Source organism: Neofelis nebulosa, chromosome 11 (genome assembly GCF_028018385.1).
Source record: "Neofelis nebulosa isolate mNeoNeb1 chromosome 11, mNeoNeb1.pri, whole genome shotgun sequence".
Lineage (NCBI taxonomy): Eukaryota > Metazoa > Chordata > Mammalia > Carnivora > Felidae > Neofelis > Neofelis nebulosa.
The window spans coordinates 76631856-76656762 of record NC_080792.1 but is presented as its reverse complement, the minus strand read 5'-3'; the positions used below and the strand labels follow the sequence as shown (position 1 = coordinate 76656762).

Here is a 24907-nt window from a genome sequence, read left to right as displayed (position 1 = left end):
GGCAACAGTAAAGACAAAGCTAAAACCTTTTTGTCCCACCCCCTCATTTCACTCCTGCTTCAGAGCAACCTACAGTTTATCTTTCCAGACTTAAAAAAAAAAAAAAAAATACGGTTATTTATGTATACATGTACTCCTAGAAAGAATGCCATGATTTATCTGTTCTTTTCCTCTAGCCTAAATGCTGTCATGCTGTGTATGGCATCGAGCTTCCTTTTCACTCAGCACCATGTTGAGCTCTTCCCATGCCATGCAGCCCTATTTCTTGGTGACTGCCCTGCGCAAGGGCCCCTCCCTCCCTTCTGTTATTACTGCAATGGCCGCAGGGCTGAGCAGGCTGGGAATGGATCCTGGCAGTACGAGGAGCACCGACTATTATCCTCTACTGGGACTCACTGGGGTGGGTGGAGCACGGACCTTGGGATTCTGTCTCTAATCCTCCATCAGTGATGCCCAGTGGGATTTAGCAGAATAGAGGTTTTCCAGGAAGTAAATATGAGGAGAAGTCAGAATTCCTTTTCTGCCATTGGCACTTGAGGGTTTCATTTGTAGAACTCCCCTAGAGGAGGGAACTTGTGGCTCCCCTAGGAAGGGGCAGGAAGGCCAGAGTGGGCGACAGACAGGAGACACAGGTTGACTCCCTGCACACCTCTTCCCTTTGCTTGTTCTTTCTCCTGCATAGCTCACAGCCTCTGTGGTTGAACTCCATTCGGATCCAGTCGAAGCCATTGGCCCAGGTATCGCAGGGCCTGAAACTGGGCTGCCAGGCCATCTTCCCAGAATGTAAGGTGGTGGCAGGAGAGATGGAAATCCACTAGGCATGCAGGTGTCTCAGCAGGCAGGGAAGGAAGGGGGTTTTGCATTGTTGTCCGGGGTGAACACTGCCTTGCAGCGCTGCCCTATGCCTCCTGTTTTTTTTTCCATCTCTGGCAAGGCAGTTTCCTACTATGAAGTATGTCATGGGGACACAGCCCCTTCCTTGGTTGCTAGAGCTATGTTTGGGTTTCTTGTGTCTGATCAGATGAGCTGTAGGGCATGTGTTAATAGCTATATAAGCTGCTGTGTACTTCAGCTTCTGCCTGCAAACTTGCCAAAGGTGTCTGTTTTAGGAAAACCAATGCTTTCCCTTATTGTCCATTCTCAGGCAAGGGCAGAGGCTTTGGAGCCAGAACCTTCTGTGTGTCCTGAGGGAGGAACTTGATGTTTCTGCTGTGGTTTTGGTTGTAATTGGGCTGACCATTCCTCGTGTATGGCAGTATTGTATGAACTGATATCTCCTTAGTCCCTCTTATGGGCTGGCCCTGGGCCAGGGACCCTGGCCATGGGGTGAATGAGGTGCCACAGCAGAGGGTACACATCTCGCTCTTGGATGGAGAGTAGGTGTGAGGGTGTCTGGCAGAGCTCTGGAACATGCTGGATCCTCAGTGGCCATCCCTCCTGTTCTGTCTGAAGTGTTCTGACTGGCACAGCTACAAAAGACAGGAACTCTGGTAGCATGTGCTTTATGTGGGGCAGGGAGGGTGTTGGCCTCTTGGTGGGGATCTATGTGGTGCTAGGTGTCAGTTTAGATGGGGCTCTTCACAGTTGCCCTTCCTGTCTCAGAAGGTGGCTGTATGACCTTCAGTGGCAGAGCTGGGTGGGCAGAAGGCTAGTGACTTGGTTAAGGCCACGTAGTTACAGAGCAGTCATAACAAGACTCCACTGAAGTGTTTGCCTTATACTTAGATCTGCTACAGAATCTAATTTTGGAGGGGTATGATGGAGCCACTTGGCTTGTGCTGTGTTCTGGTCCTACACTGTGGTTCTTTCTATCATATCTCACTCATTGATGGTCTCTTTTCTTTTTCATTTTATTTACTTATTTTTAGAGAGAAAGAGTGCTAGCATGGGAGAGGGGCAGAGGGAGAGAGAGAGAGAGAGAGAGAGAGAGAGAGAGAGAGAGAGAATCTTAAGCAGACTCCATGCTCAGTGTGGAGCCCTATGCGGGGCTTGATCTCATGACCTGGGATCATGGCCTGAGCCGAAATCAAGAGTCAGATGCTCAACTGACTGAGCCACCCAGGTGCCCCCCCGTTGATGGTCTCGTGATTCTTAGGTGGTAATTTTCTTTCTTTTCTTTCTTTCTTTTTTTTTTTTTTTTAAGCTTATTTATTTATTTTGAGAGAGACAGAGCAAGCTGGGAAAGGGCAGAGAGAGAGAGAGAGAGAGGAGGAGAAAAGAGTCCCAAGCAGGCTCCACGCTGTCAACACAAAGCCTTATATGGGGCTCAAACTCATGAACTGTGAGATCGTGACCTGAGCCAAAACCAAGAGTTGAACACTTAACCAACTGAGGCACTCAGGCATCCCTAGGTGGTAACTTTCTTTTCCAGGAAGTGTTTTGCAGAGCACTGGGGTAGCACCAGCCTGCTTTGTGTTGGCCCCAGGGCTATTGCTGCAGTGGGGCATGGGTACTGCTCTCACAGGCTGCAGGCAGCACCCTTGCCAGAGCTTGGTGCCTGCAGCCTCTCCCTTCCTCTGGTCCCCGAGATGAGACTAGAAGAGGTCGCAGCCTCCCTGCCTCTGAGCGAGAGCCATGTTGATGAGGGCCCAGAGAGCTGCGGTGCTGGGAACAGCTGCCCCTGTGGCCCCACACAGTCAGGGTTTCTTCCAGCTCCTAGCCCAGGAGTTCTGGGATGAAGGGATGCACGTACTTGATGGCTGACATCTCACGTCAGTGACACCTAGGTGCTGGCCCATAGCCCTCATACAGGGACTAGAAAAAATTGGAAAGCATCTTAGAGGTTGATCTTCTGTCCTAGCTGTTTCCACCTTTTGGTGTGTGAGAGGGTGGCTGGAGGCACAGCTCCAAGGCAGTGGGTCTTGGGTGGGGCTTAGGAATTTACCCTTTTGTAAGGTCCTTCTGGAAGGGTGCAGAGGACAGGGTGGGAAGTCCCATGGTACCCCAGGGGTGCACATCCTCTTCGGTGCTGTGTTGCTAGGTGTTGGGGGTGTTCACCGTGTCTAGCTCTGCTTGCCCACCCTAGTGAGCAGGTGAGAAAAGTGCTCACCGCGTGTAGGTGAGGGGGCTCATCTCAGAACATTGGCACTGGCTCTCGGTGTTCTCGGCTGCTGTTGGCCTGGCTTTCCTGGCAGCCCCAGCCCGATGCTGTCTCCCAGGCCCTCACTGCAACCACAGTGAGGGTTGTAGTTGGGACCTTTAGAAGGGTGTCAGTAGGTACTTCATAATCTCCTAAACTGTGTCCTTCAGGGTGGGCTGGGGGGAAATAAAAGAAAGGACACTGGAGTTGACATGAAGTGACCTGGTTTCAGTCCAGCTCTGTGCCTTACTTGATGTGTACTTTGGTGTGGCGGTGCGGGGGGGGCGTCCCTAGGCCTCTCCACACTGTCCTCAGCTATGAAATGGTGATAACACTTCTGTGTCTCAGGGTCGTTGACAGGATGATAAATTTCGCAAGGAAGGCAGCAGGGCTTCCCTATGGGATAAGGCATGATCTTGTGCAGGTTCAGACCGTGGGCTAAGCCCAGCCTCGTCTCGTGGTCTCATTCCAGATGGAGGGCCGGCGCGACAGCATGCTGGAGACAGCCAGGCACTGTTTCACGTCGGCGGCCCGCTGTGAGGGCGACGGTGATGAGGAAGAGTGGCTCATCCACTACATGCTGGGCAAGGTCGCCGAGAAGCAGCAGCAGCCTCCTGCTGTTTACCTGCTGCACTACAGACAGGCTGGCCACTACTTGCACGAAGAGGCTGCCCGCTACCCCAAGAAGATCCACTACCACAACCCACCTGAGTTGGCCATGGAGGCCCTGGAGGTGACACTGTGCTGGCCGAGGGCAGGGAAGCAGGGCAGGGGTGGGCCAGTCTCTCTGTCTCCCTGGGGATGGGGCATGAGGTCCCAGTGACTCCCATGCAACCCGCTGGAAACTTCTCTGTGTTCAGCAGCTTTGTGTGCAATTAAATTAAAGCGGCCTTTCCTCTCTCTTTTAAGGAGTGCTTACTATCCTTTCTGGGAGAGGAGTGTCTTATTTGTATCTCCCAGAAGAAAATCATCTTTCTTCCTTAGCACATGTAGGTTCCAAGAACCTGACTCAGTGATGACATCATTGCAGCACAGCATCTCCCAGTGCCCAGGGCATCCACACTGCAGGGTGGCAGGAGAAGGCTAGGTGCCCTTGTCCCTGGCGAGGCCATAGGGTATGCCCAGAGCACCCAGCTTGGCAGGACAGGGCCAAGGGAGTAGCCTGTTTTCTTGACCCCAGACTTGGGTCTTGTGCTGCTCCTCAAGAGAAGAGCAGTTGTTTACAGCTCAGATTTGCTTTTACGATATCTGGAACACACAACTCCACACTCTTCCCGATGCTCAGTGCAGTCCTGTGAGGCAGGCTGGGAGGCTGCAGCCAGCACATTTTGTAGGGAGGAAACTAAGCACACGGGTGAGGATCCAGATATACTTGGCCTGGCCCAGGACTTGCTGCTCCTGAGCACTTGAGCTTTGCCCTTTCTGAGGCTGCGTGCCCAGTGCTTGCCAGTCCCGTGTGCCCAGCAAGCTTCTTGGAGTTTGGGGTAGAATCTGCTTGTTTATTATGCCTTGTCTGCCTTTATATACTTTTTTTCTGATTATAAAATTAACACACATTCATGGTTAAAATATATATAAGAATCAAACGTTCAGAAGTGTTTAAATTAAAAAAATTTTTTTTTAACATTTATTTTTTGAGAGAGAGAGAGAGAGAGAGAGAGAGAGAGCTGGGGAAGGGCAGAGAGAGAGAGACAGAAAATCCAAAGCAGGTTCCACGCCATCAACACAAAGCCCAACATAGAGCTCAAGCTCATGAACCATGATCATGAGATTATGACCTTAGCCGAAGTTGGACACTCAATCAACTGAGCCACCCAGGTGCCTGTCAAACATTCAGGAGTGTTTAAAATAAGAAGCTAAAGTCCCCAGTGATCCTATCCTCTTAACCCAATAATCCCTATTAACAGTCTGGGCATGTATTTATCTTTCTAGATTTTTCCCCTATTGACCTATAGATACGTAGTAACATTTTCATACCATTTTGCAACTGGCATTTTTTTTTAAGTTTATTTATTTATTTTGAGAGAGAGAAAGAGCAGGAGAGTGAGAGTGCATAGGGGAGGGGCAGAGAGAGAGAGAGGGGGAGAGAGAGAATCCCGAGCAGGCCCTGCACTGTCAGTGTGGAGCCCAGTGCAGGGTGCACTTCTCTTCCACTTCTTCCTCAACAGGGTACAGGCAGGGCCTGCTCTTGCATGCATATCAGGGAGCACTTACGGGGGATTTTCAAGGGTCATTTAGTGTTGCATCCACAGTGTCCTGTGGCCCTGAAAGGTTATACTGATCAATTAGCATGTCTGTTTTCCCTCAACCATGTTAGTATTCTCTTTCCAATATTTGCTTGTGTGAACAAGCAGAAAAGTCTCATTTTTAAAAATTTGCCTTTGAAAAATGATGCCTGCTGAGTGGTTGACAGCAGCTTTTCAGGGACCATCTTCATAGGGTTCATGATAAAGTGTAGTTCACTTTCGTACTGAGCACGTCTTCAGCAGCTTCCTGGTTGCCGTCATTCCCAGCCCCAAGCCCCACGTCCTTCCCACTACAGCTCTTTCATGCTTTCCACTCGGGCTGAGAAGGCTGAGACCTAGAGGACTAGTGTGACTTGCCCTAAGTTATTCAGCAGCAGAAGAGAAGGGCGGTTGGGGCCAGATCCCCTGCACCCAGGGCCCTCGTGCAGCACCCAACCCGTGTGCGGGAGGTAGCTCAGCCCTCAGGAAAACGACAACTGTGTTTTTCTTCCATGGTGTTTCTTTGACTTTTGGCTTCTGCTGCTGCCTGATAGAACCAATGAGCAGGCAGGATGGTGTGCCCCTGGGGTCCAGGGACTTAACAGGTAAGGAACTGAGGCCCAGAACACCATGCCGGCTCTCAGGAGAACAGGCATTCAGCTGCAACCTGTGGATATCTTACTTTAAAAGTGACATTTCTCTTAAGACTTTAACCCTGCCCTGGTGAAAACTCACCTCTGCTCTTGAACCCGGATTCAAAATACTGAACCTGCCACTTGGTTAAACTTTGCCAATTGAATAATTTGTGCTCTTCCGGCAGGGCCACCTGGGCACGTGTGTGTGCCCAAAGGTTTTCTGTGCCTAAAAATGGAGTTGCTCGGGTTAATTACTTGGGGCCACAGGCGGGCTAGCGGTGGAGGGGCTCTGGGTGTGGGCCCCTCTGTCCAGGATGCCCTCTTGAGAATGCTGCCTGGGCCATACCCCCTGGCAATCTCACCTGCATGGTCCTTGGCAGCCTCTCTTGAGAACCACCTCTGCGTTAGAGAGGCTGGTTAATCAGGGCCTGCAGCCACAGGGTTTCCCAGCCTTCGTAACACTCCTTGTGCCACCTGTGGGAGTCCGTGCCACAGGCGGGAGCTCACACTGCACCCACAGGTGGATGCGAAAGTCAGGCCAAGTGACCTGTAGAGGTGTCTGTGTCTGATGTGGCATTTACTTGGGAGCAGTAGAGGGCAGGGCGGACCAGAGTTTGACGTGGCCCTGGCCTTTCCTGGCTGTGGGGATTTGGGCATCTTACCTCAGACATTTGTAAGTGGAGGATTGTGGTGAGAACTTAAGGAAGTGAAGAAAAGCACAGGGCCCTGAATGATGCGGCGTGCCTCCTTCCCCTCACCCTGTACCTCCTGGGCAAGCTTCTCTAGGCCTACAGCACCCAGCTTGCCCAGGTGCAGGCACACAGACAGAAATCAACTGTTCTGCGCTTCAGGGAGTCTGGAGTGTGGTGGGAGACAGGTGTGGAGGCTCACTTTGTATGGGCGCCAGGAGAGGGGCACACAGTGGGTGGCAGGGGCTGTGGTGGGAGGAGGTGCCCACTGAGCAGAGGTGAGGGTTGTTATTCTCATTATCTTACCACCACTTGCCTGCATCACTGGCTAAACATTTAAGCTAGAATACTGAGAGTTTGTGTCCATTTTAACTGTCAGAGCTTGCTTTGAATGAGTTATGGGTTGGCTGGTTTAAAAGCGAATGAAAAAAGGCAGTGTGTGGTGGCCTGTCTCCTTGGTCAGTGGCCCTTTTCCAGTGTGGCTGATTGGCCTGTGGAACGGACCTAAGCAACTGGGAAGGCTGCTCACACCCAAGTATGATTCTCCTAGGTGTACTTCCGGCTCCACGCTTCCATCTTGAAGCTCCTGGGGAAGCCCGACTCTGGGGTCAGTGCAGAGGTCCTGGTCAACTTCATGAAGGAGGCTGCAGAAGGACCCTTTGCCAGGGGCGAGGAGAAGAACACGCCCAAAGCTTCAGAGAAGTGAGTAGCACCTCTTCACCTAGCATCTTATCCCATGTGTACCCTGATGGCTCATTTACAGCAAGGTGGCATTCGGGGGGTTACTGCTGAGTAAATCGGAGCTCACTGAGTCTCTGGAACTCATCTGGAGACTCCTGGTTGCTGGACTAAGGTATTTCTGTTGAATCTGAGAAGGAGAGGCTGAGTGTGCAATCCCATGTCACCTCACGCTGGGGCCATGCCTGGGGCCACCCCATCCTCAGGGGCAGGCCCTAAGGAGAAGCCAGCTCCTCCCCATCGCCACTGGGACACAGCTCTGTCCTATGCAGAACACTGTAGGAAAGCAGTTTTCATGTTGCAGACTCTTACTCCTGGGTCCTTTTCCAGGGCCTATACCAAGAGTGGGGGCCTTGTGAGGACCTGTCTGCTGCCTGTTCTCCCAAGAATCAGGAAAGGGCATCAGAGGCATGGACTCTTCCTGTAGTTCCAGAGAGCACGAGGATGCTAGGGCCCTGGTATGGTCCCCTCACTGGGTGGAGAGGACCCTTGGGCCTTCCCTTGATTGTGGCCCAGACTTCTTTTACCCTGGTGTCCACATCTCGGAGCTTCAGCTCAGCTTGCCTCATCTCTGTGCCCCTCCCTGCCTGGCTGGGCACTGTGCAGGGCTCAGCCAAGTGCCAGAGAGACCTGTGCCCAGGCTCTGACCTTGAGGTCCATTGTCTTATAGGAGAGATGGGCATGCATGTGACAGGTCACCCAGGTGGATACAGTGTGCCCTAGAAATTATAGATGGGCATTTTTTAGTCGCAAAGGGCCCTCAAGGTACAATGATGTTCTCTTTTATTGATCATAACTCTTTTAAAAAAATTTTAAATTATACAAATAATACATGGATATATTCTAGTTATGGAAAATTTTGGCAATATATGAACATATAGGCTAAAATTTGACAAATCCCCTTTCCTCCCCAGAATTAACCATTATTCATTTATTTTCTCAAACAATTAGCTGTGCATTTATATATACTTCCATTTACATGTACAATTGTAGGGTTTCTTTTATTTTATAAAAACAAACTACTGAAGGTGTTATTCTCGAGTTTACATTCCCCTGAGAAAGGGGCTGGGACCAAAACCATAGAGATGGTACCCTATTCACTCCATTCTTTCTAGTGGCTACCCATAGTCTCTGGCTACATGTTATTCCATAGCATGGGTGTATCATGTTTTCTATAGCTGTTTCGATGGAACATTTCAGGTGTTTCTGACTTTTTTGTTCAACAGTAGATATCCTCGTACACATGAGAGCTTGCAGTAAATCCAGATGTTTTCTCTGTCTGCATCTTACCGAGAATTAAATCTACCAGGCCTCAGGCATCACATGGAAGGGTGCTGACTTGGTGTGGAAGGGTGTGGGGTGGGTGCTTCTGAGGAAGGGCTTGTCAGCTCCCCTGTAGTCTCCCTGGGGCCTGAGATGGCTGGGCGGTGGCCTTTCGGGGCTGGAGCCCAAGGGGATGCCATGGGGGCAGTTCCTTCAGCAGCTGAAGAGACACCAGCCAGAGGAGCAGGTCACCTGAGGTGTGTGGGAGCAGTGGGCCCTAGGAAGGGCAGAGGAGGCCCGTGAAGATGGTGTGGGGTTCAGCAATCAGGAAGGATTGTCTCAGACCAGCACACGTCCCATTCCAGTGGGATGTGGAGATTCTGACCTGCACCCCAACCATCTTCCCACAGAGAGAAGGCCTGCCTGGTGGACGAGGACTCCCACTCTTCAGCTGGGACACTGCCGGGCCCCGGAGCCTCCCTCCCCTCCTCCTCTGGCCCAGGTCTGACATCCCCACCTTACACAGCTACTCCGATTGACCACGATTACGTCAAATGTAAAAAACCCCACCAGCAGGCGACGCCGGACGGTACAGTCCCTGTTCTCCCTACTGCCAGCCCAGGGCGGCACGCCAATCAAGGGGGAGGGTGCTTCGGGTGATGATTCGCTTTGTTTTGGTGAGGGGGGGTGCTGGGTCTGGGGTGACACGGGCAATGTTGCGGCTGTTCATTAACATCATGGCCTCACGGTGATTCTGTGCTTCCAAAACATGCTCAGGGTCGCCACCTGCCAGCTGGCCCACCTGGGGGCTGGGAAGGGGCAGGGAAGGCTAAGGTATCTCACAGCTATGAGCCTGCATCTTCCCACCTCAGGAATGGGGATGTGGCAGGAAAGACCGTGGACTAGCTGTTGGGGTCTGTAGGCTGCTCGGAGTGGCCTCCGTGCAATCAGTCCAGTGGCACCGGCATTGTGCCTGCCTTATTACAGCACATCCTCTGATAGCCGTGGGAGGACTGTGACTGGTGCTGAGTCTGTCACCCCTGGGAGTGCAGACGGGGTGGTGGAGTCCTCTGGGACCGCGTACGAGGCCATCCCACACGGGATACGGCAGGTGGCGACCCTTGAACCACATTTCTTACTAACATTAGGAGGCTCGCATGCTGACCTCGTAGCTTGATTTTTTCATGTTCTCCTCACCTTTACAGTGATAAGCTGTGATAAAGTATTTGCTGGAATGAACCAAATTGGTGGATTGAGAGGGCATTAAGGTGGAGCCCTGGGGAAGCAATGACAATGCCAACAGACAAGCAGGCCCTCGCTCACACGCCGCTGATCGCATCAGGCTGTGGGGAAGTGGGCCTCGCCCTACCTTCCCCCGGTCATGGGACACCCCTTGCCCATCGCATGGGTTCCTGGAGTGTAAGATGTTGTGGGTGAGAGGAGCGTGAGAGCAGGTTTAGGGAAGTGCTGAAGGAAGATGGGCAGCGCCCCACCGCCCCCTCTGGGCCAGGATTTGGAGATAGGAGAGGAGAGGAGACTGGCAGTGCCCCCTCCTGGATTCTGCTTGGCCTGTGAGAAGGGTACGGGGAGGGTGTGGAGAGAGAGGTTGCTGATCTGAGCGCATCTGAATGCCTGCTGCTGCGTGGCTCCATCACCTCCCTGTGCCCCAGAGGGCGGATTCAGTCCTGCACATGTCCTGAAGCCAGGTCCCTCCCCATCTTACTTAACTCGGGTTCAACAGGAAAACTACCCTGTTCCCAACCTTTTACTCTTGAAAATATTGAGAAAACACACTGGATATCAATCCTTGCTCTGCAAATTAGTTTCTGCCAGGTACTCCTGTGAAGATTTAGCATCATGCCAGTTTTTGTGAGAGAGGCACGCCTCTCATTGCTGTCCACAGGCCTGTGGCCGGCACCTCTCCCAGCATTGCAGGTTTGAGCTGAGCTTGGCTAGCAGGAACTGGGTAGCAGGAACTGTGCTTGGCCCTATGAGTGCACAGAGCTGCAGGTAGCTCCCCTGGTGTGGGCACACCCCAGAAGCAAAGAGGAAAGGAGGCAGAAAGGGACCATGATGCTGCCTGGCACCGCTGCCCAGCTGTCCCATGTTGGTGCGCACATGTGCACATGGAGCTGCAGGGAAGCAGAGTGCTGGGGACGGGCACTGGGGTGACATGGCTTGAGTGCCAACATAATGGTTATTCGCTCTGGGAGTTTGCAGAGGGAGCCATTCAGATAGGCTCAAATATAGTTTCAGTGGTTGTGCATTTTTTAATGATTGAAAAAAAATACTTTTTTAAAAGTGATTTCTGTCAACAATGTGGAACCATGGCCCACTTTTGCCCAGTCCCAGCCCAATGTGCTAGGAAGCCCTGCACTGGCCATGCTGTGCTCTGCACGGGCCCGGCTGCATGGTGCTTTCAGAACTCTTGCCCTCCTCGCCTCAGAAAGACAGCAGTGTCTGCAACAGGAAAATATTTGGGCCCTATCTTAGAATGTTAAAGTGGCCCATTCAGCTGTTACACTAGCTCGTAGGGAAAGGCCCTGGCTCTGGCGGAAGCAGCAGATTGCTGGTGTCAGGCTGGTGGCCTCAAGGCCTGCACTGCCCACCTCTGCTGCCTCCTGTGACCCAGCCAGGCTGGCCTGCTAGCCCTGGGAGGAGAACATGTGGCCCCACACTTTCCACGCAACTCTTCAGCCTGAGACCAGCCATGGCTCTCCTGTTGTGGGAGGACAGGGCATTAGTGCTCACTCCAGGCCATAAGGGAGCCCTTCTACAGGAAGGCTGATGGGTGCTTCTAGCCCTGGTGCAGACCAAGAGAAGCAGTTCAAGGACCCGCTCGAGGTAAGACAGGGAGGTTGGAGTCAGGGAGATCTGCATTTCAGTCCCAGCCTCGCTGCTACCTTGCTTGGCCACCTTGGGTAAGGGACTTGACTCTGAGCCGGTTTCTTCATCTGGTGAGCAGGAGTAACGTTTTTCTCATGGGTATTAAAGGAAGGTGCTTGCACAGTGTAACCACATCCTAGACGCAGGCATCCCCAGGTCATCAGAGCTGGCACAAGGGCCATGTAGCACTGCATAGCACGAGGAGCCCGCGTCTGGGACCTGTCATCCTCAGTTTGCACCCTGTCTCTCTCAAGCCAGTTGTGTGGCTTTGGAAGAGGGACAGGCAGTGTCCTTGGAAGCAGCAGCCTCTGAGTAGGGCTGGGCCTTTGGGTTTCTGGGCCCAAGTCTCCTGTATCCTGGAGCCTGTCACAGGCTAACTTGTTATCAGCTAGACAGGGAGCCAGGCATCAGGACTTCCCTTAGGTATGGTTAGGATACCCTGCCTTTGAGCTGCCCTTCTACTTTTGTATACCTGAGCTTCAAAATCAGAAATCAGCTAGAGTCAATTCTTATTTGCTGTAAATTTTTAGAAGAGATTTAGAAAAATAGCTCCAGATTTTATGTAGGTAACTCAACATTTGATAATGGCTTCTTAGAAGAAACCATCTTTGCTCTCTTGACTGGTCCCATCTGCACCCTTGTGCCATCCTGCACTAGGGTTAGAAGCTTCCAGCAGCCTATCCACAGCTCTGGCTAAAAGGTACTCTGGGATTGGCCCTTGAGTTGCTCTGAGACACCATCATTGTCAGATATGAAAGCTAGCCCTTCTTGGGGTGGCTGAGAGTGTGCCCATAGCTGACCTGAAGAGGGGCCCTCTGGCCAAGCTGAGAGAGAATGAAGCAGCCCTGCCTGACCACTCCTCCCAGCCTTCCTTATTTCTCCCGTCCATTTTGGGATTTGTCTCAAGTGCTGAAATCCTTAGTGTTGATGCTTCCTGACAAGGTAAAGGAGTCGTAGGGAATACATTGTGACCCTCAAGGGGCTCACAATGATTGCTGTTTACTCATGTTCAAACATAGCATAATGAGATTCCTGAACAAATTTTATACCCTTCCCCAGCATGGAGTGTGTGAACACGTGTGTGAGTAACTGGGCCCTGTGTATCAGTGTGTGCTTGCTCTGGGCTGGGCCCTGGGAGAGGTGCCTGTGGTCCCGCCCTTATAGCTGCCTTGCTTGGCGATTGGTCCTGTTTCCCTGGGAGGAAGCCAAGCTGAGGGCAATTGGACACTCTTCTAGGGCTGCCTGGTAGCTGGGGTGAAGCTGAGGGAGAATTGGGGGGCCTAAGGTTCCTTCCACCCCAGGCCAGAGGAGGCTAACACTGGGAATGTCCTGTGCTCGCTGACCTGATGGAGACTGGATCTATGTGCATTTCCCTGCTTTGTTTGTTGGAAGTTTGTCGGTAGCAGGGCCTATGGAGCAGGGCTGTTACAGGACACCTTGGTCCATAACTTGGCCCAGCTCAGCCAGCCTTTGGGATGTGTGCACAGTGGCTCTCTTGGACTGCCAAGACCCTTGCTGTCTGCCTGCCCTGCTCCATGTTACCCGAGAATCTCGGAGCCAAGAATCTCGGAGCCAGAAAGGGCCTCAGAGAGTAGAGGTCTTGCCCTGTGGTCAGTCTGAGGCTGAGCCTTCTGTGGGGTTCTTCAGCCAGCCCATGGCCATGCCTATCTAGTGCCCATTAGCATTGTGCTGGGTGCATGGGACAATTCTGATGCCTGTTGCAGGTTCTGGGGAAGGCAAATGTGAAGCTGTGAACCAACTGAGTGTCAGGGTGCAACTGAAACCACCCCAAAGAGACCTGGCCTGGCTTTGGTGGATAGGAGGCCTTCCTGAGGAGGCAAAGCTTAGCCAAGGCCCAAGGGGTGTGTCAGTGTTTACTATGAAGGGTGGAAACAGCACAAGCTGGGGGTCAGAAGAGCGGGAGCTGTGGAGGCTGGTGTTCATGGTTGCGGGATGCCCATCTGGCCCCACTTACAGCACGAACAGAGCCTGCCCTGAGCCCCAGGTTGTAGGGTATGGGCTACGTGGGAGCCCAGGGTGCCCTGTGCAAGTTCCCATGTGACCATCTGTCCTCACCCACCATACTGTCACTGTTTGTGTCGTGTGCCATCTGTGCTCATCCTCGCCTGCTCACCCACACTGCCTCCACCAATATTGCCCGTGCTGCCCCTAACCCTGCCCACACTCTGTTTCTCCAGGCTTTGTCTTTCTGCTTGCACTGTCACGGCTCGCTTCAAGGGACAGCGCAGACCGCATGCTTAGTCCTCAGTCCGGCTCCCTGCTTCCCCTGTGACCAGGAGCTCCTCCACATCGCTGGTCCTGTGATTTGGATAGTGTGTGTTTGATGTGCTTGGCTTCTGCCCACAGCCCATGTTCTCAGTTCTGGCCAGATGCAGCGGTGGCCTCCTCCCACTGCCCGTTGGCCTGGCAGGTGGCTCAGTCCTGTATTTCCATTGTTTTGTTCTTTCTGGCTTTAAAAAAGTAACAAAGGCAACAGACTCTAAGATACCAAGTTATCTTTAGAAGGACAAGTGTGTAAAAATGTACATTGTGTACAGTAGCCAAGATGCTCTGAGGTGGGCCCTGTGTGTGCAGTCCACGGTGTCCAGGCTTGGGGCAGGGGGCTGCATGTGGGTGGCATCAGTCCTCACCAGCCTCCCTTCCCAGGGTCAAGGAGAGGTCAGCTCACGGTAGGCAAGCTATATGCTGTGAACAGATGTTTTCACTGTGGGAGAGGCTCCTAGTGGCACTTAGGTTGTCCTGCGTGTGCCCTAAAAGGTGGGGACTGATGTTGGGGCAGGGAGGGAGGCTGTCAGAGGGCAGAGCCAGTCACCTTTGTTCTCCTCTCCATTCTTAACTTTTTTTTTTTTAATTTTTTTTTTTTTAACCTTTGTTTATTTTTGAGACAGAGAGAGACAGAGCATGAATGGGGGAGGGTCAGAGAGAGGGAGACACAGAATCTGAAACAGGCTCCGGGCTCCGAGCTGTCAGCACAGAGCCTGATACGGGGCTCGAACTCACGGACCGCGAGATCATGACCTGAGCTGAAGTCGGATGCTTAACCGACTGAGCCATCCAGGCGCCCCTCCATTCTTAACTTTTAAGAAACCTCTCCAGGCTGTAGCTGGTCATGGTATATGTTGAGTGCCTGCTATGTGCTGGGCAGGAAGAAGGCCCACGAGGAAAGCCAACACGGGCACCCTGATTCCCGCTGCCTGGTTGGATCTGCGTGTCCCTAGGTGGTGTCTTAGGGCAGCAGTTGGGGCCATGAGAAGGTGCCATGAGCTAACTGTGGGGCCTGGTGGGTTGGGAGGACTTCCTGGAGGAGGTAGTCCTCCAGAGAGGCCTGCAGGGCCATTTCAGGTGAGGGACATTGGGAGCAAAGACATGGAGGTTGGAGGGCCCTACAGCGTTTGGACTGAGGTCACTGGGGTGGACAGAAGAGAGACCTTACAGGGAGAGAGCTTGGGAAACCAGCTGGGTCCGAGATAGGGGCACAGGGGCTCTTTGTGACAGAGTGATGCACGGTGAGGGTTACACAGTGAGAGCTGCACATGAAGACAAGTCTTCTCCCAGCTCTGAGCATGAGCCTCAGAGGCCCAGAGTGGTGACGCCGCTGTCTGAGCACGGCCATGGTGATACTCTTGTGCCTGCCTGTTGCCTCAGTATGTCTGCCTCCTTTTCAAGGGCCCTCGTGTTTCTGGTGTCTCTTCTCTTGGGCGTCTGTCCAGGCTCCTTGGCCTGCCAGAGGGTGTCCCTCCCTTACAGCTAGCCTGGCTTCCGGTGGATGTGTTCTTTCCTGGTGGTCATCAGGGACCCACTGGGGCAGGGTTTGTCCAGCTGAGAGATTGCTCAAAATATTGGTTCCCCCCAAGTTTACTGTTCTTAGAAACCTGTTGTTTCTAATTGGCAGAACATTTGTGATCTTTTCAGGGTTCGCTAGTCAGAGTTGCTGCAGATTTTGATGATACAACCAGATCTTTCCCCTCAAACTTTCATTGAACTGAACTGGTGGAATAAGTGGTTGTGAGCTATTTCTAGTTCTAACTGCTGGAGCAGGTAGAGAAAATGTACCAGGAAGCTTGTGTCTTGTAAGCAAAGAGCTCTTTTGGGTTGGCCTGGAAATCCTACGAATGTTCAAGGGATTTGAACTGAGTCAAACCTGGACAAAAAAAATCCAAATTCTTGCAATACAGTCTGCTCTCACACTCCTCGGAACGGACAGCCTTTCTGTCACCAAGCCAGGTCCCTTTCCTTCTGCATCCGCAGCTGTCGTTCCTTTGCAGTTGGCTCTGCAGGTCACACCTCAGAAGTGGAGGGTGTCATCAGCAGTGGCTGGCAGATGACATCCCTCTAAAGACTCGGGGGGAGGGGCTGGGGTGGCCCAGAGGCATATATGTGAAACATTCCAGTGATTAACAGTAGGAGAGTGAAATATTTATAATTTTGCCACAAATATTAATTAGTGTGAACAGGTTTTGTGTGGGCAGACTTTCAAAAGAACATTCTGAAGCAGAGCAGAGGTAGCCTGTAGAGCCTGTCCACTATTGCATCTTCTTTCCTATTGATGTCTAGGCAGCTCCTGAAGGAAATCAGGAACCTGGCCTGTGGGCAGTCCCTGGAGTCCCATTTAGGTGCATGCTTCCCTGGAAGGCCATCCTGCCCAGCCCTGTGGGAAGTCTGGCTCTTCACCTGAGTCTGGGTCTCTTGTGCAGAAGAGCTTCCCTTCTCTCTCCTGTCCCGCCTCAGGACCAGGAGCCCAGGAGAACCCCCAGCCCAGGCCAGTCTGCAGAACTTACAGGAGATGGCCAAAGCAGGGAGCCAGCTAGTTCTGCCTGGCCCTGCCCTTTCCCTCTGGCTCTGCTCCAGCAGGCAAGTGAGAGAAGGGAGGGCCGTCATTGCCTTCAGGCTTGGCAGCCTTTGCCTGCAGAGCACCGGCAGACCCACCTGGTTCTCTGAGCATCAGGACAGGCCAGCACCCTGTGTAGGGTGTCCTACAGTGCCCAGCCTATACGTGGGCCTCTAGGATGTGGAGGAAGCACCTCTGGCCATCAGCGCACAGTTACACAAAGCTGTATGTCAGCTCATTTGGACCCTTGGCCCACAGTGTCCCAGATAAGGAACGTGCTATCCATAGACAGCTTTGTGGAGAAGGTGGGACTATGGCCAGGCCTGGAAGGAAGCTCTGTTCACTGCCAATGGAAGCCGAGTGCTCTCCAAGCCAGAGCTGCCCCACCTCTTCCACACATACGGGCTCCCCACATCCCTTTATCAGGGCACACTGCTAGTCTCTGGGCTGTGCACAGCGGTGCTTGAGCCTGTGCTGAATTCGGCTGGCCAGGAGGCAGTCAGGATGTGCTTAGGTGGACTGGGCTTTGCCCAGAGGCATTGTCTGCCCAGGAGATAGAGTCATTCTTTAAGAGATTTTCATTGTTTTCTTTCACCCTGTTGGTGTAAAAGAAATGAATTTAGTTTTCTTTTAATCTGACTTGCTTCTTGGTGCAAAGTTCTCGGTTGCTTCCTAGTATTCAAACTCAGGATGATTTTATTTTATTTATTTTAATTTTTTTTAATTTTAATTTTTTTTTAATGTTTGTTTATTTTTGAGACAGAGCATGAATGGGGGAGGGTCAGAGAGAGAGGGAGACACAGAATCCGAAGCAGGCTCCAGGCTCTGAGCTATCAGCACAGAGCCCGACGCGGGGCTCGAACTCACGGACCGTGAGATCATGACCTGAGCCGAAGTCGGACGCTTAACCAACTGAGCCACCCAGGCGCCCCTCAGGATGATTTTAAATAGCTTTGTGCCTACCCTCTTTGAAAGGATTAGAGAGAAACTTGGCCCTGGACTCTCATTTATAGTGATGTGCCCATACTCTGTTTCCTAGACTTGCATCTCTCTCAGGGTTGGGCAGGAACATTACCCACGCCCTTGCTTCACAGGCCTGGTGAGTAGGGGGGTCACAGCTCCAGCCAGGGCACCTCAGTGTGCAGAGCCCCTGCCTCTCCAGCTCTGAGCTGCAGGGGGGCACTGCAGAACTGTGGTGGCTCATGGGGGTTTCTAGACTTATTTCACTACCCCCCGACCATCAGCCTTCCTCGGGGCTCCTTAGGTGCTCATTCATGATCACCCCTGGGGTAAGGGCTTGTCCAGAATCGCCACGGTGCCGCCGCCACCCCCCCCAACCCCCCAGGGCTGATATTGGCTTTTTTTCTCCACCCTTTCAGAGGACAGGCTGTTCTGGGTTCTTGTGTATATATGAGAGGCTTGGGGCGGGAGGCCTGGTCACAGTCCCTGTGCTTACATGCGTCCTGCTCCTTGGCTGTGGCTGTTGTTGCTGTGGATGTTATTTTGTTTTTCTTTTCTTTTTTTTTATTTAAAAAGAATTTCTTTTTAACATTTATTTATTTTTGAGAGACAGAGCATCAGTGGGGGAGGGGCAGAGAAGAAGAAGGGAGACACAGAATCCGAAGCAGGCTGCAGACTGAGCAAGCTGTCAGCACAGAGCCTGACACAGGGCTCGAACCCACAAACTGTGAGATCATGACCTGAGCCAAAGTGAGATGCTCAACTGACTGAGCCACCCAGGCACCCCATGTTTTATTTATTTATTTATTTTTAAGTTTTTTTTAATGTTTATTTATTTTTGAGAGACAGAGACAGAGTGAGTGGGGGAGGGCAGAGAGAGAGAGAGAGAGAGAGAGAGAGAGAGAGAGACAGACAGACAGACAGAATCCAAAGCAGGCTCCAGGCTCTGAGCTGTCAGCACAGAGCCCGACGCGAGGCCCGAACTTGTGAGATCATGCCCTGAGCCAAAGTCAGACGCTCAACCAACTGAGCCACCCAGGCGCCCCTATTTTATTTATTTTTTAATGTTTATTTACTTATTTTGGGAGAGAGAGTGGGGAGTGAGGGAGGGGCAGAAGGAGTGAGAATCCCAAGCAGGCTCTACATTGTCAGCCCAGAGCCCGACATGGGACTCAATCAATCCCATGAACCTTGAGATCATGACTTGAGCCGAGATCAAGAGTTGGATGCTTAACTGACTGAGCCACCCAGGCAACCCCGCTGTGGGTGTTATTTTAAAGAGTCTCAGTAGAGGCTCTACCTGCTAATATTTGCTCCCAGAGGAGCAAACACCCCTGAAGCCCAGTGCGGTCCTTTTTTGCCCACACCATTCTTAGGGCAGTGTGCTGCCTTTCCTGCTCACTCTGGTGCATGAGAGGTTCCCTCACTAGGCAGCATCAGGAGGGTATTAGCACGTTGGGAGTAAATATCCGTTTGCTTAAGCCAATCCTCGGTTTTTGTAATAATCACAACTGAGATTCCAGCAAATTAGCGATTCTTTAGGCCCAAAGCCCAACAGCTTATGAGTGCATGAGCTCATCAGGCAGCAAGCCAGTTCTCGTGAGATCTTCCTGGCTAGGCCCGCTTCCCGGACGCTTGCCACATGGTGCGCTGCTCAGCCATGCAGTGACTACAGCTGCTCTGGATGCTGGTGGAAAGCACCTCTCCTGGCCTATCAGAAGGACTTCATCACTGCAGGAGCATGGCCCACCATCTTGTCCGAGCCATTGGTGTTCTCTTTGTCAGGGCCAGAGTAAATGCTGCACTGCAGGATGGGTCACTGGGCTGTCACACCTGTGTGCCAGGCACTGGGATGTGGAGGCCTCCATGGGGATCCTATTTGTTTGTTGGAAACAGAGCAGAGAGAACGTGCCAAACATATTGCGAGGCCTGGAGCAGCCCAAATATGCAGATCTGGGGTTGGAATGTGAGTCTGAGACTCCCGATTTCTGAGCTCCTGCAGTGACCCTGTATGACCTCTGGAGCCAAGGGTCCGCTTTCCACATAGACAGCAAATGGGCTACCCCTGCCATTTCTCTGAGAGAAGTGATCTCCTCACACTGGGGAATTGGGTTTGGGACCTCTCATGAGGGCAGCAGACCTGCCGGTAATCCCCATTCAGTGCTCACAGAGCCTTGGGGTCTGGCCTTGCAAGTCAGGAAAGCCCCTCACTGAGTGTGGGGCAGAGGCGTCCAGTCAGGTCCCTGCTCCCCCAGCAGTGAGACGCAGAGCTTCTGTGTTGGTCGCTGAAGGGTCTCACATACACTTCACGTCCCAGTTTCTACTGCTCCGCCAGCCCAGCTGTGACTGATACCTACCGTTACTGGGCAGCGGACATTGCAAAGGCAGCTAAGGAGGAAGGGCTGCGGCAGGCTCTGTGCGGCTGCCTGAGAGGTCCCTGTCTCCAAACCCTGCTCTATGATCAGACGTGGGTGAGGAGGCTGGAACAGCACAGCTGCCTTTGGAAGCACAGGCCTAATTCCATGTTCCTCTGTGCAGGCAGGACTGCTGTGGACGACCCTGTCATGTCAGTGTATAAGAAGCGATTACCACCCCATCGACATGGTGCTACTCAGGTGTGATCTTCAGCCTGGCATAAGCAGAACCCTTTGCCATGCAGAGCAAAATCTCTGTAATGTCAAGTTTGAGACGTTACTAAAACAATCGGTCCAGGTTCTCTGAAATAATACTATGGGTCATTGAGCTGATATTTTGGAACACTTACTGGGTGTCAGGCCCTATTTCAAGCACTTTACGTGTACTAATGTATTTAATCCTCATAATTCTGTGAAGTGGGCATTTGTAATATCACAGTTTTACACAGGAGGAAATTGAAATGTAAAGAAATTGTGGCAATTGCATAGTCTCTCCAGCCTAGTAAGTGACTGAGTAGGATTTAAACTTAGGCAGCCTGGATCTCCCAGAGTCCAGGCCTTTGATTTTGTTGAAACAACTTCAAGTATTGTTACAAGTTTGTTTGCCCACCAGGCTGCTCATGTCTGCCCTCCCAATGGGCTGCCGGTATTTGAGGTAGTTGAGCAAAGAGTTAGAGGGTTTTGGAGGCCATGTCTGCCTCTCTCCCTGTGTCCCCAGAAGCTCCTATGCCATGGACCTCTCTGAAAGGATGTGTGGTTGCAGTTCATAGGTGGGCAAGGGACTTAACCTGTTCAAGGTCACATAACTAGTGAGTGGCACTAAGAGGAACTTGAACTTGTCTCTCTTGATTCCTATTTCATTGAGCTTCATCCTTCAGATACACAAAGTTAAAGACAAAGTTTTGTTTTTTAAGGTTGCATTTTGTCTCTATTAATGGCTTATTATTTATACCTTCTTAAAAAAAATGTAGTGACTGCCTTAGGCTTAACAAAATACATGTTTAAGTCATCACAGCCCACCTTCAAATGATACTATACTACTTCATGGGCAGTGAAAGAACCAAGAACCTCCCATTTTTTATACCCTTGTTTTCATTCATTTTACTTTTACATACACTGTAAACTCACAATAGGCTGCTACCCGTTTTTGCTTTAGACAGTACTACTTTAGAGGAATTAAACATGAAGAAAAAGAATGTCTTTTTTGTTACTGCTTTAGCCATTTCTGAGGAACTTCATTTCTTTATGTGGATCCAAGTTTCTGTCTGGTTTCAATTCATCCTACCGGAAGAACTTTCTTTAATGTTTCTTATAACTCAGATTTCATAGTAAGGAATCCTCTTAGCTTTTGTTTTTCTGATGAAGTCTACTTCTCCTGCATTTTTGAGAGATATTTTCACTGGATATAGAATTTGGGATGGACTTTTTCTTTCTTTCAGCATTAAAGATGTCTGACTTTCATGGTTTCTGATGAGAAGTGTGCTGTAATTCCTAACTTTGTTCTTCCATATATGATGTGTCTTTCTCTGCTTTTGAGATTTCCCCTCTATCTTTGGTTTGTAGCAGTTTGAGTATGAGATATCTAGGTATGGTTTTTTGTTGTTGTTTTTGTTTTGGTTGTTTTTTTAAATGTGTGGAGGAGTCTTTGCCCTGCTTGGTGTTCTCAGAAACTCTTGATGATTTGATGTCTTTCATTATTTTTGGAAAATTCTCTGTCATTATCTCTTTAAATACTTCTTCTGACATGTGTCTGTGTCATTTCCTTCTGGGATTCTAATTAGTACGTTAGATCGTTTGGGTGCTTTTGTGTGCTCTGTTCTGATTTCCCCTCCACTCTCTTTCTCTCACTTTGGATGATTTCTACTGACCTATCTTCAAGTTTTGGTTATTTTTCCCTCAGCTGTGTCAGGTGTGCTGAGAAGCTTGGCAAAGGCATTCTTTGTGTCTCTAATTGTGTCTTTTATTTCCAGCATCTCTATTTGAGTCTTGCTCATAGTTTCCATCTTACTCCCCAAATTCCCCGTCTGTTCACGAATGTGTCCCCCTTTTCTAATAGAGCCTTTAGCATACTAATTACATTTATAGATCATATTATTCTTAGTTACTTTTTAAATGTATTTTATTTGTTTGTTTGTTTGTTTACTTACTAACTAATCTCTATACCCACCCAGTGTGGGGCTCGAACTCATGACCCTGAGATCAAGAGTCATATGATCCAGTGACTGAGCCAGCCAGGTGCCCCTGATCTTAGTTATTTTAAATTTCCCATCAGGTAGTTCCAACATCTGGGTTATCGCTAAGCCTTGTTCTGTTGATTATTTTCTCTCTTGACAATGTTTCTTTTCTTTTGTGTGTGTGCCTCATTTTTATAGTGAATATCAGATATTATGTGTAGGATGGAAGAAACTGAAATAAGTAATATTTATGCTGGGAATGGCCTTCTCTCTCCTTTTCTAGTCTGTTAGGAGGGGGAGTTAGGCTAGTCAGAAGTTGAGCTGGGGTTGGTTTTTGTTGTTGCTGTGGTTACCATTAGTGTACCACTGACTTCAAATTCCTATGACCCTACCTTATGCTTACAGGGGGGCTGATTTGCCAGAAGGTTTCTCAGTGTTCCATTCCCACCTTCAGCCTTAGGCCTTTTGTACACACCTCAAAGACAGTCTCTCTCCATGTTCTTGCCCCTCTTCCTATGTAGACTGTTTTGTGTTACTTGTGCTTGTTAGCCTGGGGTAGGGATAGGGCTGGTTCTCTCTTGTCTCTATCCAGCCGCAGACTGAGGCAGACTGTGTCCCTGCATCTCAGGAGTGGGGCTTTGCTTTTCTAGTTGTGGACGACTTCAAATGTTTGGGCCCTGAATGGCTTCCTGCCCCTCCCTTGGGAGGTTTTTCTTTTCCCTTCCCACAGCTGCAGTGGGTCTTCACCTGTACCCTGGAGGCAGCAAGATTTGCTGTACCTCCCCAGCTGGCTTAAAGCTTTTGTTCCTTAGGGAAAAAAGTTTCCACCAGGGCTTCATGCCTTTCCTATAGCGGCGAACACACTTCCTTTTCAGGCCTGCACCACAGGAAGGTTTCCTTGAATACCTCTTCCTGCGCTGCCTCTGATCTTTCTCATGAGCACATGGGGAGCTCCAAGGAGAGGAGCTAACATGTAGGTAGCAATCTCCCTTGTGTCTGCGACCCCCGGGAATCTCCATTCTCACTCTAGACCACTCTTGGCCTATTGCAGCCAGATAAAAATTTCTGCAGGACTCTTACTTGCCTTAGTTGTTCATGCCTATTGTCTCTGTGTGGTAGAAACACAATAGAATGGTGTACTACCGTGCATCTCTTTCCAACTCCACGTTCAGCAACATAAGGTTGGCTGGTAGCCTGAATTGGCCATGGTGGGAGTATTTATGCCACAGAAATCAGTAAATGCTACAAATGTGGGCTTCCCTCCTATCCCAAGAGCCAATTGTTAACCATTTACCAGAATACCACCATTTGGGGAAACCCCACAAGGTTGACCGTGGAGATTGGTGCCTTTGGTGAGTGGCTCAGCAGCCTTCTGGGAAGGGTAGGACTCAGCAAGGTCACAGTGGCTGTGCTCATGTCGTCTCCTCTGCAGGGCAGTCACCAGGACACTCACCCTGGGGTGGCCCCGCCATGTTGGTGCTGGTGTGGATTCATGCTGCTGCCCTCTCTCCCTCCTTTGTTCCCCTCAGAGCGCAGCCAGGATAGCACGGCAGTGGCGCTCTCGGACTCCAGCTCGACACAGGACTTCTTTAATGAGCCTGCCAGCTCACTGGAGGGCTCTCGGAAACTCTATGTGGAGAAGAAGCTGCCTGTTCCCAGTTCCCAAGTGGGCCCGACTGGTAAAGACCTTCAGGGGCCCACAGAGGAAAGAGGTATGAAGACCTAGCTCGGTGTGTTTAGAACTGCTTCGGTGAAATGGCCTGTGACAGTCTGGGCAGTCTGAAGAAGGTGGGCTCCCGAGTGGCCCAGGTCCTGTCTGGCTCCTGTCCTCACACCTCCACCTGCTGCTCTGGGGCCTCAGTTGGGCAAGTCGCTCGCCTCCCTGGGCCTCTGCACTCCCTGTAGGGTGGGAGGGAGCCCAAGGCCTGCGCCCGGAGTTGTGAGGATTAAGGGAGGTGGCTCAGGAAGGCATTCACACGGTATCTGGCACACAGTGTGTTCTCAGTGACACCTGTCGTTGTTGTTATGACCCCACCGTGGCCATATGGGAGAACCACATCCATGACATGAACGCCCTGGATTTTTTTCTTAAATACCTAGTTATTAAAAAAGATCTTTAGATCCTAAATGTCACCAATGTGTTTTCTTTTTAGTGTGAATCATACCAGGCCTCTAGGAAAAAGTGCCTCCCTTTTCAGTCAGGAGGCCCTGATCTAACTCCATGCCTGGCTGTTGTGGGGTCCCCGGGCTCCCTTTGTGGAAACCAGTGGGCAGAGCCCCACACCCAGCTCGCAGGAGAGTGCTGGCAGGCTGGATGTCTGCGGCACCCCTCTGGGGCTGCGGCTGGGCAGCTGGCCCTGGGTTTTGAGAGCTCTCCCACCCGGACCAGGACTTGCTAAACAATAACAACCACAACAACCAGACCCATGCTCAGCGGCCCTGTGCCAGGTGCTATTTTTTGTCCTCCCAACCACCCTAGGAAACAGCCCCGCGGCTCTTCCCATGTTACAGGTGAGACCTGAGATTCAGAGAGGGTTGGGAATTTATCCAGGGTTAGTTGGCACCCTTAACCTCTGCCCCATGCTCCCTCTCTGGGTGGGCTGGGAGGGGCAGGTAGGATTGGCGATGACCTCCCCTAGGACGAGTTTTTACAGGCCCTGGATGGGAGAGTCTAGGCTCAGGAGTTCACGTGTAGACGTGGCCCCTTCGTGCTGGGGATGGCCTGTCCTAGCTCTGTGTTCCTCACCAACCTCCCCTAGCTGGCCTTAGCAGGTGGTGAGGCTGCATGCCCTGCAGGTTGGCAAAAGTGCCCCCATTAGGGTCAGGTAAGAGGACACAGAAAGTGAGACCAGTGCCCCACTCTCTCACTAGGCACTTATGCTATCTCAAACCGATGTTGACATTCTGCAACTAACATAAACATACCACAGGGAGCTTGAAAGGGGAAGGAACAAGTAACCTACAGTCCCAGCGCTCTAATACAGCAACTCTTGTT

The 24907-nt window shown here is 51.2% G+C and overlaps 1 protein-coding gene across 9 annotated transcripts in view; it reads left to right on the top strand.

Moving 5' to 3' along the window:
• Positions 1-24907, top strand: part of CABIN1 (calcineurin binding protein 1) — a 153993-nt gene that overhangs the window by 63417 nt on the left and 65669 nt on the right. For 8 of the 9 annotated variants that reach the window (XM_058690975.1, XM_058690977.1, XM_058690976.1 and 5 more), the window contains 4 exons: positions 3552-3812; positions 7179-7330; positions 9040-9218; positions 23442-23624. In XM_058690975.1, the coding sequence (XP_058546958.1) occupies positions 3552-3812; positions 7179-7330; positions 9040-9218; positions 23442-23624 (775 nt within the window). The remainder of the gene's footprint in view (positions 1-3551; positions 3813-7178; positions 7331-9039; positions 9219-23441; positions 23625-24907) is intronic. The other variant, XM_058690978.1, reaches the window with a different exon arrangement.